This window comes from Cyprinus carpio, chromosome A21, assembly GCF_018340385.1.
Source record: "Cyprinus carpio isolate SPL01 chromosome A21, ASM1834038v1, whole genome shotgun sequence".
Taxonomy (NCBI): Eukaryota; Metazoa; Chordata; class Actinopteri; order Cypriniformes; family Cyprinidae; genus Cyprinus; species Cyprinus carpio.
Window position 1 is genome coordinate 12,942,148 of NC_056592.1, and position 18,472 is coordinate 12,960,619.

At 38.0% G+C, this 18,472-nt stretch overlaps 2 protein-coding genes and 1 pseudogene across 3 annotated transcripts; 1 reads left to right on the forward strand and 2 right to left on the reverse strand.

The window, feature by feature from the left end:
* The first annotated feature begins 3,598 nt into the window (after positions 1-3,598).
* Positions 3,599-4,565, forward strand: LOC109064002 (annotated as a pseudogene).
* A 457-nt stretch (positions 4,566-5,022) lies between these two features.
* On the reverse strand, positions 5,023-11,375 carry ppme1 (protein phosphatase methylesterase 1). The gene is made up of 14 exons (XM_042710899.1): positions 11,086-11,375; positions 9,676-9,769; positions 9,453-9,545; positions 8,709-8,766; positions 8,239-8,290; positions 8,004-8,158; positions 7,678-7,768; positions 6,927-6,992; positions 6,687-6,813; positions 5,966-6,095; positions 5,855-5,899; positions 5,677-5,741; positions 5,524-5,591; positions 5,023-5,420 (listed from the first exon to the last, which is right to left on the reverse strand). Coding segments are annotated over exons 1-14 (1,128 nt in total). The 5' UTR covers positions 11,169-11,375; the 3' UTR covers positions 5,023-5,419.
* A 1,308-nt stretch (positions 11,376-12,683) lies between these two features.
* sms (spermine synthase) lies at positions 12,684-18,136 on the reverse strand. 2 transcript variants are annotated; one of them, XM_019081010.2, is made up of 11 exons: positions 17,929-18,136; positions 16,511-16,631; positions 15,875-15,962; positions 15,309-15,373; positions 15,007-15,182; positions 14,747-14,901; positions 14,552-14,641; positions 13,633-13,747; positions 13,469-13,548; positions 13,273-13,388; positions 12,684-13,133 (listed from the first exon to the last, which is right to left on the reverse strand). In XM_019081010.2, exons 1-11 carry the CDS (start codon positions 17,972-17,974, stop codon positions 13,103-13,105), a joined length of 1,083 nt encoding a protein of 360 aa, XP_018936555.2. In that variant the 5' UTR covers positions 17,975-18,136; the 3' UTR covers positions 12,684-13,102. The 2 variants fall into 2 exon arrangements, with proteins under 2 accessions (XP_018936555.2, XP_042566835.1); XM_042710901.1 differs by lacking the exon at positions 17,929-18,136 and adding an exon at positions 17,840-17,918.
* Positions 18,137-18,472: the final 336 nt, after the last annotated feature.

Sequence of the window (18,472 nt, forward strand, 5' to 3'; positions counted from 1 at the left end):
ATTCCGGCTATGGTTCCCATCCGAAACAGGGGGACGTGGTAGGGCGCACAAATACCGAGTCCAACAGACTGTATACGTTCGGCCACGTTGGGCGGAAACCTCGGCTCCCGGGGGTGTAACCAGTGATGGCTGAGGCGGCTGCACAACCTGCCAGGGCGCCAGGCGGCATTGGACTAGGGTGGTGGCTCCCAGGGCATCGGACAATTGGGCCGCGGCGATGCCGACCTGCTGACTGTGCGCTGGGTGCCCTCTGGCGTGCGTTCCGTGGTTCATCATCCGGGGAAATCCTTTTCGCTGGGCCTGGCATGGAAATCTCCGCTAGCTTGGGGGCCTCGACGAGCTCTCCCACGGTGCGGAGTATCATTCCGCCGCCCCGAAGGGGCCATGGTAGGCGCACAAATACCTCCACGACGACACGTTCGCGATTGGTTTCGCTCCTGTCGAGTGGCCAGTGTGGGCGAGGCGACGATCTGCTGCTTGGGTCGCGGGCTGGCATTTCCGTCATTATGCTTGAGGCTCTTCCATTGGCCGCGGGAGGGAGTCAAAACGCACGCGACCCAGATTTCCTTCAGTAGGGGGAAAATAAAAACAGCTTGGTGAACTGGCAGGACAATCAGGCCTGTCGGTGTTCCTTCAGTAATCAACCCGCCATTCTCCACCAGTGTCTTCCCGGGGCTGAAGAATCACACGGCAGGGTTTCAGTGCAAAAGTGAAGCCCCGTCGGGTCGTATTTTCGACAGGTGCTTTGATTTGGCTGAATCCTGTGGTGTCCAGTGCCCGTCCGGGCCGTCGGTGAGCGTCGACCTCACGCTGTTTGCCGGTCCGTGCTGAGTGCAAGGGGACTTGCTGTCCGGTGCTCGGGTGGCGGGCTGGTCGATCTTGCAGCTTTCCATGGAGGGACAACCGAGACGACAACGTTAGTTTCAGTCATCTGAAGATCCTCTCTCCCGGACAATCGGTGAGTCGGTCACCTTCAGGCACAGCGTTTATAGTCCTCTCCTCATCACACTTCAGCTGGTGACCGGATCAGTGTATTTATTGCTGTGCTTTGCGTGCAGGTGAATCTCCAGTGCTCGTCCTCGCCAGGGCGTGATCGCTGCCGGCCGGCTGAGTAGGTTGGTGTCCAGGGGTGGCGGGCTCACAATATACAAGAGACACCAATATTATTTCAGTATATATATATATCTCCTATATATATTTATAGTCCCTCTCCTATATATGAGTCAAATCATGAGTCAAGAATCTTTCTATAATTTCTATATGTTACGGAAGTATACCAAGAACACAGAGATGATGGCAACAGGAAGTTTATTGACAACAAAGTAGGCACAGTAAGCAATAAGGTCAGTAAACTGAGCACATGATACTAATGTGGGGCAGCTGTGGCCTAATGGTTAGAGAATTGGACTTGTAACCAGAAGGTCACAGGTTTGAGTCTTGGTGCTGGCAAGATTTGTATATGGGTTGAGGGAGTTAATGAACAGCGCTCTCTTCCACCCTCAATACACATGGCTGAAGTGCACTGAACCCCCAGTTGCTCTCCGGGCGCTGGATATAGCTGCCCACTGCTTCGCGTGTGTGTTCACAGTGTGTTCACTTCTCACTGCTGTGTGTGTGCATTTGGATGGGTTAAATGCAGAGCACCAATTCTGAGTATGGGATACCATACTTGGCAAATGTCACGACTTTCACTTTCTTTCACTTAATGTGGAGTGGATGAGGATACTAATGGCAGTCTTATCTTACAGGACCAGGAGATCGTGGAAAAGCAGAGGAAGGAATGAAGCTCACACACACGCCAATACTTGCTGATGATAGGTGATAGAGGCACAGAGATGATGGAGGACAAGGACGAGAAGAACAGACTGGAGGTGAGTATAGGAACGACACAGGAGAACTAGTCTAGAGTATCCGTAGGGGAAGTAGGAAATGAGTCTTTAACGCGTAAACGAGACCGGACACTGGAGTGAGTTGATGTGTGTAGAAGGCAGCATGATGTGTGTAGAAGGCAGCGTGATGAGCATGCAGATGAGTGGCAAGTGTGTGTGATTAGAATTCAGGTGCGCTGGGATTGGCTGGTGTGGAGACCTGGCTGTTCTGTGACACTATAATTTTGCTACAGAATTTTTTAATACTTTTTATGAAATCTGCATCTGGATCAAATGGAAGGCTGATGTCTGCCTTATTCACTGTAGAAAGGCAACACAATTGTGTCTGAGGTATCTTGCTAACTTTTTAAAATCTCACCCCAATACACAAAATCAGCAGAGGGACAAACATATCACCAAAAAATGCATTCTCCAATAACACACACCAAGATTCTCCTTTCTTGTCTTTCAGGTTATGACGGGGTTCAACGGTACATTTGCAAATGAACCTTTCGTTTATCAGCAAATCTTTAAGCTAGACATGGATGCTACTACCGACTGGTTACCACTACTAAAGTTTCCACAATCTTTTAAACAATCTTTTTTACCAACAAAATGGGTGTGTATTACCTTCAAATAAGCAGAACCCTCTGCACTTTTTTAGTATGTATTTCCTACTGCACTTTCTGTAACGCTCCACTGACACTAGCACTCATGTCTGGAGCAGTACGCGACGATCTGCTTCCCTCTGAGACACTGCAACATCGCCACACCAAAAAGGACTGGAATTGCCGTAGGGATCATCTGGCTCCTTGGTTCTCTGAATGTAATAATAACAGATATTATTTTTGTGTTAATTGTCAACTCCATCAATTTTGAATATTGAATATGAATATTGTTCTCATTGTTCGATGGGCAGTATTTCAGATACATGTATTTAAAATATGTATTTTAAATACATAATACTATTTTGAATTCAGTGTGTGTGTTTGCATGTTTATGTGGTTTATGAGGACACAAATTTGTATAATGACATGGGTATGACACATGTATTACAATATGAAGGTGGTTTATGAGAACACTTCCTGTGTCACTGTTATTCATAAGGCTTAAAAAACATACTAAATGTTTTTTTTTTCTTTTTTTTTTTTCTTTTTTAAATCTTGAAAGTTTTCTGTGAGGGGTAGGTTAAGGTGTAGGGTTGGTGTAGAGTGATAGAAAATACAGGTTCGACCGTATAAAAACCATTACACCTATGGAGAGTCTCCATAAACTACACATACCAACATTTGTGTGTGTGTGATGAATTACCACCATGGTAATTTTTCAACTACTGCATACTTTTCACTCATATTGTTTTTAGGTTTTGGATAAATTAGAAATAGACATTTTCATTGGTGATATCAGGTCTTTGGGCCCCACTTTTTAGAATGACCCCCACACACTTCTTTCTACACTTCTGTTTTACTTTTGCTCCCAGTGACACATAGGATATACCCATGTGGTTCTGTCACAGTGTAACAGCTATATAAGTTCAGGAGCAGAACTGTTTGTGGATTCTGCTGCTGGAGCAGATGAAAGGCTGATGTCTGACTTATTGACTGCAGAATAACAACGCGTTTGTGTCTGAGGTATGTTGCAAACTTCAAATCTCACTCCAGTGCACAAAAGATTTACACTGTATAACTTGCTCTCATCAGCCTTGTTTCTCTGTTTCTTGCTTTCAGCTTATGGCAGGCTCTAATGGCACAGCTGAGGATGTGCCTTTCATTTATCAGCAAATCTTTAAGGTAGAAATGGATGCTGGGCCCAGTACAAAAATTTCAGTGCTTATGTTAATGTCTCTGTTCTTCTTTTTTGTAAACTGTGTGATGTTCTTTGCTCTAAGAAAAGCGCATATTCCAGGAGACGCCACGCTACATTCTTTTTGGCCACATGCTTATGAATGACTCTGTACTTTTGCTCCTCACAACTATTATGTACACTATGGGTACATATTACCTTCAAGTAACCAGAGCTATCTGCACTCTGTTAGTGGTTATCTCCTACTGCACTTTCCGTAACGCTCCTCTGACACTAGCACTAATGTCTCTGGAGCGGTACGTGGCGATCTGCTTCCCTCTGAGACACTGCAGCATCGCCACACCAAAAAGGACTGGAATTGCCATAGGAATCATCTGGTTCCTTAGTTCTATAAATATTATAACAGACATAATTTTTGTGTTAATTATCAACCCCAGTTTGTTTGTAGAGGTTTTATTTTGCACACAAGAAAAATTGTTTTTATTCAAATGGCAGCTGGATAAAACTCAAGGGTTTGATGTTCTTTATTTTGTGTCTGTTGCGGTGATCATTATTTTTACGTATATTAGCATTATGATCACAGCCAGGTCTGTTTCCTCTGATAAAGATTCTGCTAAGAAAGCCCTCAAAACGGTGCTCTTGCACTTGATTCAGCTGGGACTGTGTCTCACCTCTTTCCTGTATGCCACAATAAACAGAGCACTATACACAGTGTCTGACAGCTCTTCTCTCTTCATAAATCTGAGATATCTGAATTTTCTAATTCTTCTTATGCTGCCACGCTGCCTGAGTCCTCTGATCTACGGTATGAGAGATGAAGCCGTGTGGCCTTTATTCAAATATTATTTCTGCTATCGTTCAGGCAAAGTAAAGCCCTCTGCTAATGTACATTAAATGTTTATGTGATATGAAATAATAATTTGCACAATGCACGGTGGTATTTGTGAAGTTGCAACAAATTGTTTCATCATGATGAATGCCATATTTAAATGTTTAACTGAAAAAAGTTAATAACAGAACCATATACTTTATTTTAAATTGCACCATTCTGTTGTTTAAAATGAAAAAAAAAAAAAATATTTTTCATGCTTTCATTTTATTTTTCTTTCTGTTATAAGATGACAGGTTTTTACATGTCTTGCTGCTGAAATACCACATCCTCTGTTAATTGTTAACAGGCTCCTATAAAAATTATTAAAATATATGCAGACATCTTGTATTATGCACATATACACTTTGGACTGTAAAAAGAGCATACCTTTAAGCTATTGTATCTTCCAAGATCATACATTATTTATACACAAATTAAAATAAAGCACCCTTATCTGAGACATAAATGTGTGCAAACATGTTTCTTATAATGTGTCTTTTTATTATTTCCAACGACCAACACTTTGAACACAACATGATGCAATCATCCTAATTACAACAACAAACAAGCAAGGCATCAGAGGAAATGCAAAAGAAATCAGTGCGGGGGAAAATAAAAATGTAAATATGCATAACGATTTGAAATTATAAGTATTATTGTATTATTATTTCCTGCCAAAAAAGACGAGATAATCATAATGATTACAGCAAACATACATAAAGTCATACAAAACTGAATATAATTTAAGAATGAAGTACTAAGAATGAGTTGACAGCAGAGGCGTCACCATGGTTTTGCTTGTAATGTAATCTCCAGTGGAGAGCAGAGAGGGACGACACATCGCTGGATGAAGACTACAAGTGAAGGCTACACGTCGTCTGTTAAAGCAAACAACACCCACACACAGAAGACAAAGGGCGAGATTAGAAACCATAAAGATATTAATTTTCTTTTATACCATTCAATCACTTGGCTCCTTACCAGGGAAAACCCTCTTTGAATTCAGTGAACCTGTGACGGACCATGAAAGTGGCTAAAGCATCAGCTACCTGGATCAGAAGAAGCAAATGCAGCTGAATGTGAAACAGACATACTTTTTCCGGGGCATCTACGAAACAAACAAGACACACATACTTTTTCCGGGGCATCTTCGTGAACAGCATGGACAAAACCAACCAAAAAATACATCAAGAACCCCCCTTTAAAAATAAAAACCACAAAAGAAATAAAAAAACCACTAACAAAAACAACTTAACTTGTGCTAGAGTCTGGCTAAAGTCTAGCTTGAAGAGCAAGAATATAAATGATTTACCTTGCATTTGCCCAATGGTAAGATCTTTATCAAGCCTGTCAACACCTATGCGAGAAAGAGTCATCTTTTACACTGCGTATGTTTAAAAGACAAATGTCTAAGCATTCTTACCAGCCAGCAGGAGGAGTTTTGGCACAGAGCAGGTGAGAAAGAGAGAAGACAGCCCTTTAAACCAGCCCTCCCAGTACTTCTCTGTCTTTGAGAGTTCAATACGCCAAGTGTACAGACATTCCTTCATCATCCAAAAAATAAAAAAATCAAAAAACATTTACAAAAAAAAATTAATAATTAACATTCATAAACAAACATACTAATAAATATACAAACAATAAAGTAAGGGATAATGTTCACTAATATTTAAAGGTTTGGGGGTTGGCAAGACTTTATTTAATATTTTTGAAAAAAGTCTCTAATGCTTACCAAGTGATAACAGTGAAAACGGTAATATTGTGAAATATTACATTCTCTATTTTAATATATTTCAAAATGAAATGCATTTCTGTGCTGGCAAAGCTAAATTTTAAGCAGCCATTACTCCTCAGTTTCACGTGATCCTTCAGAAATCATTCTAAAATGGTGATTTGATGGTCAAGGAATCTTTGATTAATAGAAGTTCAAAAGAACAGCATTTAAAATATGTTGAATATAAATATTTTGTGATATTATAAAAGTCTTTACTGTCCAATTCAATGCGCCCTTGCTGAAAATATTAATTTTATTCATTCATTCACTAAATAGTCTTACTGACCCTGAATTTTAAATGATAAATTCAGTTATTGTCACAAAATAAGTCCAGACATGGTGGTCAGATCAGAATTGAAACATGTATTACCTCTTGGTCATCCTCTTTCTTCCTTTTGTGGTTGGATTCGCCTCCTTCTTCTTCCTCCTCTTCTTCTTCAATAATGCCTTCACTGATGCTCCTGGAAACCCCTGGACTACTCAATGGCTCCTCACATCTAAACATCCCAACAAAACTAATCAGTGCAATATATACAATAGCTAAACATTTCTACAAATTTACAACAATTCCTAGAGCTAGTTAAATGAACCAACACTAAGGAAGACTTACTTTTTCACCTGTCCAACCATAGACACTCGTGCAGACTCAACATTCCTGATCTGACCACTTTTCACACTGGTTAAAAAAAATAATAATAATAATTACCAGCTGGGATATATGAAGCATACTGACCTGTACCATGTTTAGCAAAATAAATGTATTCTGAATAAACTTTTATTAGTCTTTATTATGGTTGGGAAAAATGATGTGTTAATTTCTGTAATTAACATTTCCACCACATAAAAGGCTTACATTTATTATAACGGATTTAAGTGAACATCATTTTAAGCTCACTTAAATTAAAGGTTCTTGTAATATTTTTTTTTTTAATTTTGATGTTTTGTAATTGCTGATAAATTATAAATCATAAATAAAAACAACATGATAATTTGGCATGATAAGCCTGGGTTTAAATTATACTGTAATGATGAATTGCTATAATTACTTATTTTCCCCAGAGAAATTGAAAAAAATCCAAATATAGGTATCTACAGTATACCAGAATTGGTAACAGTGGTAACTGGCTTTCAACCATAGTACTTATTAAAAAGATGCCTTTTAACAAATAATTAATTTGGAAATTTATTGTGCAAATTTATCTATCGCAAATTACACATTTTAATGTTAGGTGTAATAATTTCAGATTTGTGCGAAATTAATTGAATGACAGTCATAGATTTGATACATTACAGGATCAATTAAATTTTTTAAACAACTATCACTAAATAATATTTTCAACAATATATCCAAAACTGTGTACCTCCATTCGATTGCGTTCTCCACAGATTTAAATGTTTTTGGTCGACCCCTCAGAAAGTTTTGCATGCTGTTCAAGGCATCCATTGCTGTACCTAAATAAAAACAAAAACACAAATAAACAAACCTAGAAATATAACACACATCCAAACATAATCAAAATCAATTAAAAAAAATAAAAAATATACATATACTGTAAAAAAACAAAATATAGAACAAAAAGCAATAACTATGCAACTCCACTGCTTGAAAGCTATTTCAATGTATGCACTAGTAAATATTTGTTTTTGCTTGTATGGAGTAAAATAGGCATGAGGGATGAAAACTTACCTTCCACTACATCAATAACACAAAGGCCAAGCAGTGATGGCACATGATTGGCTGCAGCCGTGTGAACTGCTATTGCTCCACCCATACTGTGACCAATAATCATGATGGGAGGTGGGTTTTCACCATAAAGTGCCTCCACCACTTTGCCAACATCCCTGAGAGAAAGAAACATTCCTAAATTAAATGCTGCAAAAACCTGCTTTGTACAGACCTTGAGAGATGAGTGTGCACTCACTTGGCCATTGTTTCAGCAGACAGGTCATCAGGATTCTTTACTTTAGTGTCACCTGAATTATATGAGAAAATGTGCTATTTGTAATCTGGTCAGGTTTTGTGTTAATCACATGCATGCTACTGACATATGTGATTATTATAAAAATCAAAAGCTTATGGTTTGTTATCAGCTATGTGTTATGTGGGGCAGTCGTGGCCTAATGGTTAGAGAGTTGGACTTGTAACCTGAAGGTGGTAGGATTGAATAACCAGTGCTCTCTTCCACCCTCAATACCACGACTGAGGTGCCCTTGAGCAAGGCACCGAACCCCAAACTGCTCCCCGGGTGCTGCAGCAATATGGCTGCCCACTGCTCACTACTTTTTTTCACAGTGTGTGTGTTCACTGCTGTGTGTGTGTGTGTGTGCACTTGGATGGGTTAAATTGAGAGCACAAATTCTGAAAACAAACAAAGAGTATGAAATCCCTTACCATGTCCTCTGAGGTCCATAGCTACAACCCTGCAGTTAATCCGGCTGCATATAACAGACTGAAAATACAAACATCAGATAATATCAGATAATATAAATTTGATTAATATTAAGTTATGTAAACTAAATAAATTAAATTGAATATAATAGTCTATCTATCTATCTATCTATCTATCTATCTATATCTATATCTATATATATATATATATATATATATATATATAGATAGATAGATAGATAGATATATAATCTTTTATCTGGTCAAAAATAAAGTAAAACAGTAATGTTGTGAAATATTATTCATTTAATACTGTTTTCTACTGTAATATATTTTAAAATGTAATTTATATTTTTGTGATGGAAAAGCAGATTTATTGTGAAATGTCAATTTTGAAAACAGCTGTGCTGCATCAGATGTTTATGGAAACTGTGATAATTTTTTTCTAGGATTCCTTAATGAAAAGAAAGTTCAGAAGAACAGCATTTATTCTAAATACATATTTTTTGTAACTGTCACTTTTGATCAATCGAATGCATCCTTGCTAAATAAAACAATTAACATCAAAAAATCAACATAAAATACATACTTAATAACATTTATAAATACATACAATACACATCTTTTTCCACATCTGTCTCTTTGACATGCATGAAGTAGTCTCTTTGATGTGCATGATGTACCATAAAAACAAAGCACTAGAATTCAAGTAGTGTGGTATGGCTTTGTGAGGTGCACGAAACTCACAGTGAAGACTGCCCAGGACAGTGCAGAGTGACCCCCTCCATGAAGGAGCATCAGGACGGGACCATGAGAGCCACTGCTGTAAATTCTAAATGTGTACAAAGGAGTAAAGGAAGGCTTCACAGAACAGAATGGGAGAATCTGAAATGTCATAGCACATGAGGTACAAAAAGGGCAATATTCCATAATTTGCCAAGATTCCTCATAACAATTAAACAAAGGATATGTCTTTGCTGTTGTCATTTTCCACCTCCACGTCCTCCATGGTTTCGAAGTACTGACTCCAGGACAGAGGAGAAAAATCTCGTTTTCTTCCTGGTCTGCACAGAGAGAGGAGAACAATACACAGTTAGTAACATCCAAGTGTGTGTGTTTTTTTGTATATATTTTCTATATTCTTGCAGGGACAAAGAATCCTAGAGGCCACGGAAAAATGAGTGACCAAAAGGATACAGAGCTCAAATAAAGTGTGAAAATGATCATCAATCAGAAGAAATGCCAGCTAGTGATGAGAAGCCAGTCTTATTTAAAGCAATAGTAAACAAATCTTTAAAAACGTGTTGTTTCAGACCAAAAAACAAGTTCATAATCCATAACAACGTTTCCTCCAGTGAAAAAGTCCATCCCCTGTTGTCCTCTCACATCAAAATCAACTGACATATTTGTTTAGAACTATTCCGGACTGTTTTCACTTGTAAAAATGGCTTGATCTGTGCATATTTCTCTCCTGATTCAGACGAGATGACTTTCTTAATGGAGGAAGCATTATTATGGATATGGATACTCGTATTTTAGCTGGAAGCAAATGTTTTAATTTTTAAAACAGTTGTTAATATTATAAACATGTAGCTTTTCACATGACATTAACTGATGGACTGGAGTCATGTGGATTACTTGTCTAGTACTTTTAGGTTTTTATCAGCTGTGTGGACTCTTATTCTGACGGCACCCATTCACTGCAGAGGATCCATTGGTGAGCAAGTGATGTATTGATATATTTCTTCAAATCTGTTCTGATGAAGAAACAAACTCATCTACACATTGGATGGCCTGAGGCTGCGTCAACCTTGAGCAAATTGTATTTATTTTTTTTAAATATGGGGTCATTTAAGCAAATCTTTCGTATAAGGTGATATTTACCAACTCTGTTTCGTTTGTGGTTTGATAAATCAAGTACAATCAAGTATTAAACACATTTCTAATATATTTTATTTGTAACATTTCTAGCAACTTTCTTTTCAAATGCTCACTTATGTCCAAAATAGAACGTTGTTGACTGGAGAAACGCTCGAGGAGATTTATGGATTATGGATTAACTGAATTAATTGATCCGAACATTGCTATCGAGTGAGTCGTGATCGAGACACAGGACACAGGAGGGGACCGCAGACAGTCAGACAAGCACAAATCAATCGTGGATGCCTTTTAGCACAATCACGACATGTTTATCAATCCGTGCGACAAATATGAAAACAGTTAAAGACATATATAAGCAATAGACTCCGAGAAATGACTCGTCAGTTTATGTATCTTCTAGATCGTGACAGCTAACATCTCTCAGCGATAGGGTTGCTAAAACACATTGTATGCACTAATATGCATATGATTAAAAGATATGATTAAAGCGTAAACTCACCCCATTCTTAATTTAGATCCCGACTGCAAACCTGCCACTGGGGGTTTGGAGGCAAGCAAATTCAAATGCAACTGTTTCTCCATGGTTTGAGGAAAACAGAACACTTTGAGCACGTGAAGCGTCTAACGTTAGCCCTCTTTGCACCATACGACTCCTCTTCTATAAACAGTACAGTTGTACACTTTACAAATTAACGATAAATCAGACTATATCAACAGACAGGTACAGAGAAATATGTTGAGTATGTTCACACAAGTAATCTCCGCCCACCAGTATTTTTGCCCGGCGTGCATTGTGGGAAATGTAGACATTTAACGGGTTCTAAACGCTGACGCTGACGTCGCGGTGCACTGAAAGAACTACAACTAACAGAAAACACCAGTTTCGGTTCCTTTGCACGTAAACCAGCCTGAAAAATATGACGTAATGCACTACAAAGGGTGATGGATTGATCGTCGTCAGTGCCTTGTAATGGACCGCGTTCTAAATATTGTGAAGTGATATCTGCAGCTTTTCTGAAATCCACGACCCTCTCTTTTATAGCTTTAATGTAACATCTTCTTTCTGGTGTAGCCATTATTTTCACTCAAATAAATATCATTTTATTATTTTCACCCCAAAATGTCATATACCTATACATTATTTTCTTCCTTTTTTAATTATAAGGTTAATGCATAATTATTATGTACTATATTTTATATATATTATTAGTTTAGCTAATTTTGTCATAGCATTTTGACTTAGTGAATGCTAAACTTATATTTATTAATTTTATGTCCACACTTGTTGAATATTGAATTTTTGTACTGGTTCATATCTAGCAATAAATGGACGTTTGGAATCATTGTGAAACCTGAAAGGGTTCTTGAGAATTATTATTATCAAACTTTTAAATTGTAATTGAAAACCGACTTCTTTTCATAACGCAAAGCAGTGTAAAGATGTATTGCATTGCAGGTATTATTATTATGACACTAGTTATGGGTTTTGACATTAATTATGATTGTGAAGAGCTATGAGAAATAGCAATCACAATAATAATAATTGTGCAGTCTATTCTCATGGGTCAGAATCAGAGAAGCCACAAAAAAAAAAAAAAAAAAAAACAGATATAAGACAAAACTACTCCAAATATGCTTTAATAGATGATTATCACTCATTAACAGAAGTTACTTTTCAGGGCAGGATCACTGGTATATGGTAAAACAAAATCAAATAATAAATAATAAATATATTAAAAAAAATCCATGAAAAAAAATCAACCACATACAGTAAAAACTTCTTTCTTACTATAATTTTTTTTCTGTTTTTTTAATATTTGCAACTTCAAGCAGGGAAACCTACTTTTGACCTAGTTTGTGCTAATTATAAAAAAATTAAATGTTCACAGTCCAGAAAAAAAGAAAACAAGAATGAAAATTGCCACAGCAATGACTTTTTTCCCTTTTAAGACATATTCAGAGTCTTCATTAGACTATTCAGTGAAATCCCAGAATGCAACACTTCCAATAAACTCTCTATGAAACACCATGAATCAAATCACACTCAAGCCACAGTAGAAGAAAAACTGTGGAACTACAGTAAAACTCTAAAACGAAAGGAAAAACTGGAGCTACAGTAAAACACAAAGAACTTTGTAAAATCTGAATCATAATAGCAAATCCTCAAAGGCAGGAGTCAGAATGTGTCTTGATGCTTCGCTCCGGCCTTCATTATCATCAGCAGTGTCCCTCACACACTGCTCCACAGCGCTCCCTGGAGGACTCCAAACACACAACATCAAACCAACACTGGCAAACAAACAAAACAACATCTCTAAGAAATTTCAAACACAAAAATTCTAATAGCCATGTCAAAAAACGGGAAGGCTGTTCATTTTTGGACGTGAAGGAACAGTAGAAATGGAAACAGTGCTTGGAGAGATATGTGCACGTCTCCCCTCAGTGCAACAGAGGCTGAGGGAGAAATCTTCACATTCCGGCAGGACTTGGAGGAGAGAGTGAAGGAGGAAGAGACATTACTTCTTCCAGATGGTGTAAAACACCCATCTGAGTCGATATGTTAAGGAACAGTCAATTCATGTGATGTGAGGACAACAGTGGACAACAAGACCGACATACTGTATTTCTCACCCATGATAAATGTATTTCACCATGAAGGACTGACTTGGTATTTTAAAAAGGATACAGCTCCATATATGAGGGAACACACACCACCTCTTTGGAAAAGTCCACTTTGCACGAAAGTCTGCACAAAAGCTTTTCATATTCACTGAGCGCATCAGTCAGATTCACACAATTACCCTGCAGCCAGAAAATAACGCATTAAAAGGAATGAAAAACAGCAAAACTTCACATTAAGTTGAACCACCTGCCCCCCTCACCTGTGTGAAGTACTTCCCACCAGGCCGCAGAACTCTAATGGAGAGGTCAAGGATGAGTCTCAGGAACTCCCACGTTGAATCTATAGAAAAATGCAGATCAAATTAATTCAATATTAGTAAGGCTCAGTCAGAAATGCGTATGCATGCATAAACAGTGCACTAACCTTCCTCAGGTGCTGTAGAAATAGGGACAGCTGTCAAGTCATTTATGACGTAATCAAACATTCTCCCTTGCTCGGCAAACTTTTTAAGTACGGGAACACAGTCTTGTACCAATATCTGAAACACAAAAGGGGAAATTAGATAAAAATGAATGGTATTCATTCATTGTTAGCCAAAAAAAAAAAAGCTGGAAGTTGCCCAGAGTTTGGGTAATTTCCCTCAACTGTCTACATTGCACTTGTTTCAAAAGCAGGAAAGGGGCCTCATTGTAACTTCAAGGATAAAAATATGTTTAGCAACTTATAAATAAATGAGAATGTGTAATATAGCCTAATAAACACTTCCGTTCAAATGTTTGGGGGAAGTAAGAAAAAATTATCAAAACTGACAGTATATACAAAACAAAAAAAAAGTATATACAATGTCACAAAAAAATTCTATTTCAAATAAATGCTGTTCTTTTGAACTTTCCATTCAGAGATTCACGCCAAAAATGTTTCATGGTTTCTTCAAAAATATGAAGCTGCACAGCTGTTTTCAAAATGAATAATAATGAGAAAAGCTTCCTGAGCAGCAAATCAGCATATTAGAATGATTTCTGAAGGATCATGTGACTCTGACAACTGGAGCTATGACTGAAGTAAGCTTTATCATCACAGAATCAAATTACATTTTAAAAATATATTCAAATAGAAAACAGTTATTTTAAATTTCACTGTAAATGCAGTCTTAGAGGCTTCTTTCAAAAACATTAAAAATCTTACCGACCCCAAACGTTTGAACAGTATAGTACAGTTTATAAGACTTTATAACATTATAGTTATAAACTGAAGCTTGGTAGGTATGTTTAGAACTGGGACCATTAAACATAAAAGCTGATAAACTGATAAAATGTCACTGCACAGACCATTCAGTTCTTACCTCATAACAATCTCCCTTCAAGTTATCTAAAACATTCCCGCATGTCTTTCTCATGTGTTTCCTACATCCATCAATCACCAACTCGTCAATGTAAATGTTTAATTAAGGAAAGTACATATAGAAAGTTACAAAATACTGACAGTTACAAAAGTTGTTTTCCATTTAACTGCAGTCAAGTGTTAGCATAAAGGATATCTCAACCATGGTGATCATCTTTGGTTTGAGCTTCACCGCCTCATGGAGAATTCCACCGTCTCCTCCTCCCAGAATAAGTACCTCCTTTCCAGCATAGTGCTCTTTGCCGCTGCCCATAATGGCCTGAGTGTAGGGCAGATCACTGTCTGCCAGATCTGTCATTTGATCAGACTAAATTACCATGTGTTCACATAACACAACAACCCCAAAATTTGAAAAGTATTTGAAACTAGTAAATAAACAAGAACCTTTTTACTCACTGACATCCCCGTTAAGGATGAGTATATGGCCAAACTGCCGCGAGTGCAAGATTTTGATGTTCTGGTAGGCGGAGTCCTTCTCGTACACAACTTCATCAATATCATACTCCATCAACCTGCCGTCAGCAGTGGGCCAGTATCGGTCAACATCACTCCCTCGAATCAGCGCAGGGAGTCTGACAGAACACATTCAGTTAAACAGACCAAAATAAAGTTCCACGGGATACATGCTTGAAATGTCATGGGGGTGAGTAAACGATGAAGGAATTTAATTTATGGCAACTGAATCAGAATGAAAATACCTCTTGATCCTTTGGATATTTCCATCCAGGAGAGCCTTCAATTTTTTCTCCAGTGCATTCAGTAGCTACAAAGAAAACACTGTCTTAATTATGACCTTCTAAATAAAGAGAATTTTAGAATGGTTGAATCACTCTCGCCTCCTGGCTGATTTGATTAGAATGCTGTACCATACAAAACATTTTTTTTTCCAGCAAGCATGCATTAAATTGATCCAAATAAAAGCTTCTGAATTCTTCTGATTTTTTTATTCATCTTAACTCTTATCTTATTGCATCACACGTTCTCCAAAAAATATCAAGCAGCATAATACTGATAATAATAAAAAAATGTTTCTTGAGTAGAAAATCAGCCTTTTAGATTGGCATCTGGTTTATGTGACACTGAACGATATGTGAATTTTGTAAGTTGTTTTAAATGCTACAAGTGAACGTAGGGGGAAAAAAATGGATATTCATTTTGAGATTTGCTAAAGAATAAATGTAAGTCTTTCAGTATTTTTAAGATTAACATTAAGTTATCATGCATCTCGGTCAGTCCTGATAGCACCTACATTCTGTTAACTCACATTGTCCACTTGCACTACATCATCCCCTTCAAGACACTGCAGGTCAAAGGTCACCAGACCATGGGAGTGCATTCGTAAGATGGCAAACCTGATTACAAGGAATAGAAGCACAATTAAAACCTCAAAACTGCAGTCAAACACTTTGCAACAGCTGTGTTCACAGCGAGTCACACACAAAACAGGAAGTGAGTGCCAAAGCCTTTAGATCAGATGCACAAAGCCACTAAAATGACCCTGCGCTCTTCTAAATGCTTTCCTTTGTTGCACTTAACTGGCCAATCAATGGTCATCCTAAAGAGTGTCCGAACACAGGAGCACACCTGGTGTTTTTAGTGGGGCATTTGTGTGGTCAGGCATCATTATTGTCAGTTAGCTTCAACATTACACTTAGCTGTTACAGAGCAAGAATGAAAAAACGCCATGGAATGGCCTGATCGAAAGGAAACTTTTCTCTTTTTTTATTTCCTAGCTGATGAGTCATTGTTAAAAACTCTATATAATGACAGGGGAATTCAAATTCAGTTTCCTCCTCCTTCCAGCTACACAAAACCTGTTGAACAGTTTTTGCATACTGCGTCTGCTGCGTGTTGCGAAAGACACTGTTCTACTGAAGACATTTGAGGCAAAGCTGCTCACCTGCCATTCTTGCCGACAAAGGTTGCCAGATATCCATGTCCCTCTGAGTCGTGGACATTCTCTGTCATTTCCTGCTCTTGAAATATAGACTGTAGGCCACGCACAGTCGCAGAGACATCAGCTAAACAGAGAGAGGGACAACAGATTTATTTAACTTCTAATAAAGATCATCTTTTGACTGAAAAAAAAACTGACCTAAAGCCAATTTTACTGCATGCTGCTCAGCTCATTTGCATATTTAAATGTTTCTTAAATTACTTAAAGGTATAGTTCAGGCCAAAAACATAACACTGTCATCATTTACACACCCTCATGTTGTATGACTTTTTCACTTGAAAAAAAGAAGATATATTGAGCTATTGAACTATCCTTTTAAGAACTGACAACTTAAGTCACCATTCACTTTTACTGCAACTTTTTTTCTACACTTTCAGTTTCAAACAGCATGACAGCGAATAAATTATTTTCATTTTTGAATAAAATATGTTTAATAATTGAATGAAATGGAATCAAATAAATTACATTTCGCAATTTCCCCCATAATTATAATTTCATATGATAATTTAATTGCAGTATTCAAATTGCTCTTGAATAAAGGATATCCTAAGGCAATCAATTTTAACCTAGTTAAGCACATCCACACGCAAACAAGCCGATTCACACTGATTCCTATCCATTCTACAGTTTATAAAGCAGGGTGAACTGCAACATACAGATATGCAGCAATAAATTTATCTAATATAAATCCAAAAACATACTACATTATATTCTGCACCTGTCACACTGATCAAAAAACAGATATGGCATGGTTGTGTTTAATATCAAAGTATGATCGCTACAGTATGCACGCACGGAATGCTCATATTATCGGTTTGCGATATTATAAGCCAGTGAAATAGAGGCACGGCTGTCATAGGAGGTGAGCATACAGAAAAAAACCGCTAGTTCAAAAAAAATAAAAATGTCATATACGTACGGGACTAGCACCTATAACGTGGTTACGCGCGGTTCATTCATAAAAATAGATCATCGGCAAAAGACAATATTTGTGTTAGTATGCTCCGCGGCTAATTCGTCTGGTAGTCAGTGCATATGTATGTTCACATATGAGCTTCAGCCGACATTAGCCTCCGCAAACAACACTATCCTACCCCAACACCACAATGCCAAAAACAGAAGGTCAATTATCAGAGCAAACGTCAGGAGGACAAGCACAACAAAAGAAGCCATACGCTCGATTTCAATAACACATGCATCCCGTGGCCGTCTCGCCAACGCAGCAGTGGGACTGCAGCCTCGCCGCTATTACAGAGACAAAAAATCGCTTACAGAGCAGTTGCGAGGAGGCCCGCACGTCTGCAGTGCAACACGAGACCTCCTCGTCACTCGCCCCCTTCATTCATTTCACTCAAATTTACCTGGCGCACGGAGCTTGAAGTCAAGGGTGTAATGTAGCACTGCCATGATGAGGTAAAGCCGTCTGCCATGCCTGGATGAGGCAGCCGGAGGTGAATCGGTGGAGAGTCTGTGGTGACAGAGGGATAGACGGGGCACGCCAGAGGGAGGTGTGTTGCGTGCACTGCCGCTGCGCTCTGTCCGTCTGTCTCTATGGTCTCTAGTCGAGCTCGGAAGCAGTCCTTACTTAACGGAAATTCGACCAAAAACACCCAATCAAATCCTACAATCATTTCTTCACATAGATTCGTTTATGGTCAGTGTATCTTTTGGTCTTTTGATTTTTTTTAAAAATTTAATATCGAAAGTAGAAAATGAGAAAACGGCTCTTTTTTCGTTTTTTTTTTTATTTTATTTTATTTTTATTTTTCGTTTTTCGTTCATGGCTAGAAAAATGATAAACATCTTGAATGTTCGATTTCTACACAGGGCGGGAATTAACCACCCCTTTCTGATTATTGGTCAGCCAAAGATCAAACCGTGCCGTCATCAGGTCTTCTGCAGCAG

Bases quoted from the DNA above. Each gene is read 5' to 3' on its own strand.
- ppme1 (XM_042710899.1), bottom strand. From the start codon at position 11,168: ATGGAGAAACAGTTGCATTTGAATTTGCTTGCCTCCAAACCCCCAGTG. The intron at 6,096-6,686 runs GTAATACATGTT...TTTATTTTTTGG, and splicing joins AGAAAGAGGATGACCAAGAG to ATGATGAAGGAATGTCTGTA. The intron at 5,900-5,965 runs GTAAGAATGCTT...TTTCTCGCATAG, and splicing joins AAAACTCCTCCTGCTGGCTG to GTGTTGACAGGCTTGATAAA.
- sms (XM_042710901.1), bottom strand. From the start codon at position 17,909: ATGAAGGGGGCGAGTGACGAGGAGGTCTCGTGTTGCACTGCAGACGTG. The intron at 15,374-15,874 runs GTGAGTTAACAG...TTTTCTTTGTAG, and splicing joins ATGTAGTGCAAGTGGACAAT to CTACTGAATGCACTGGAGAA. The intron at 15,183-15,308 runs GTATTTTCATTC...GTGTTCTGTCAG, and splicing joins AATATCCAAAGGATCAAGAG to ACTCCCTGCGCTGATTCGAG.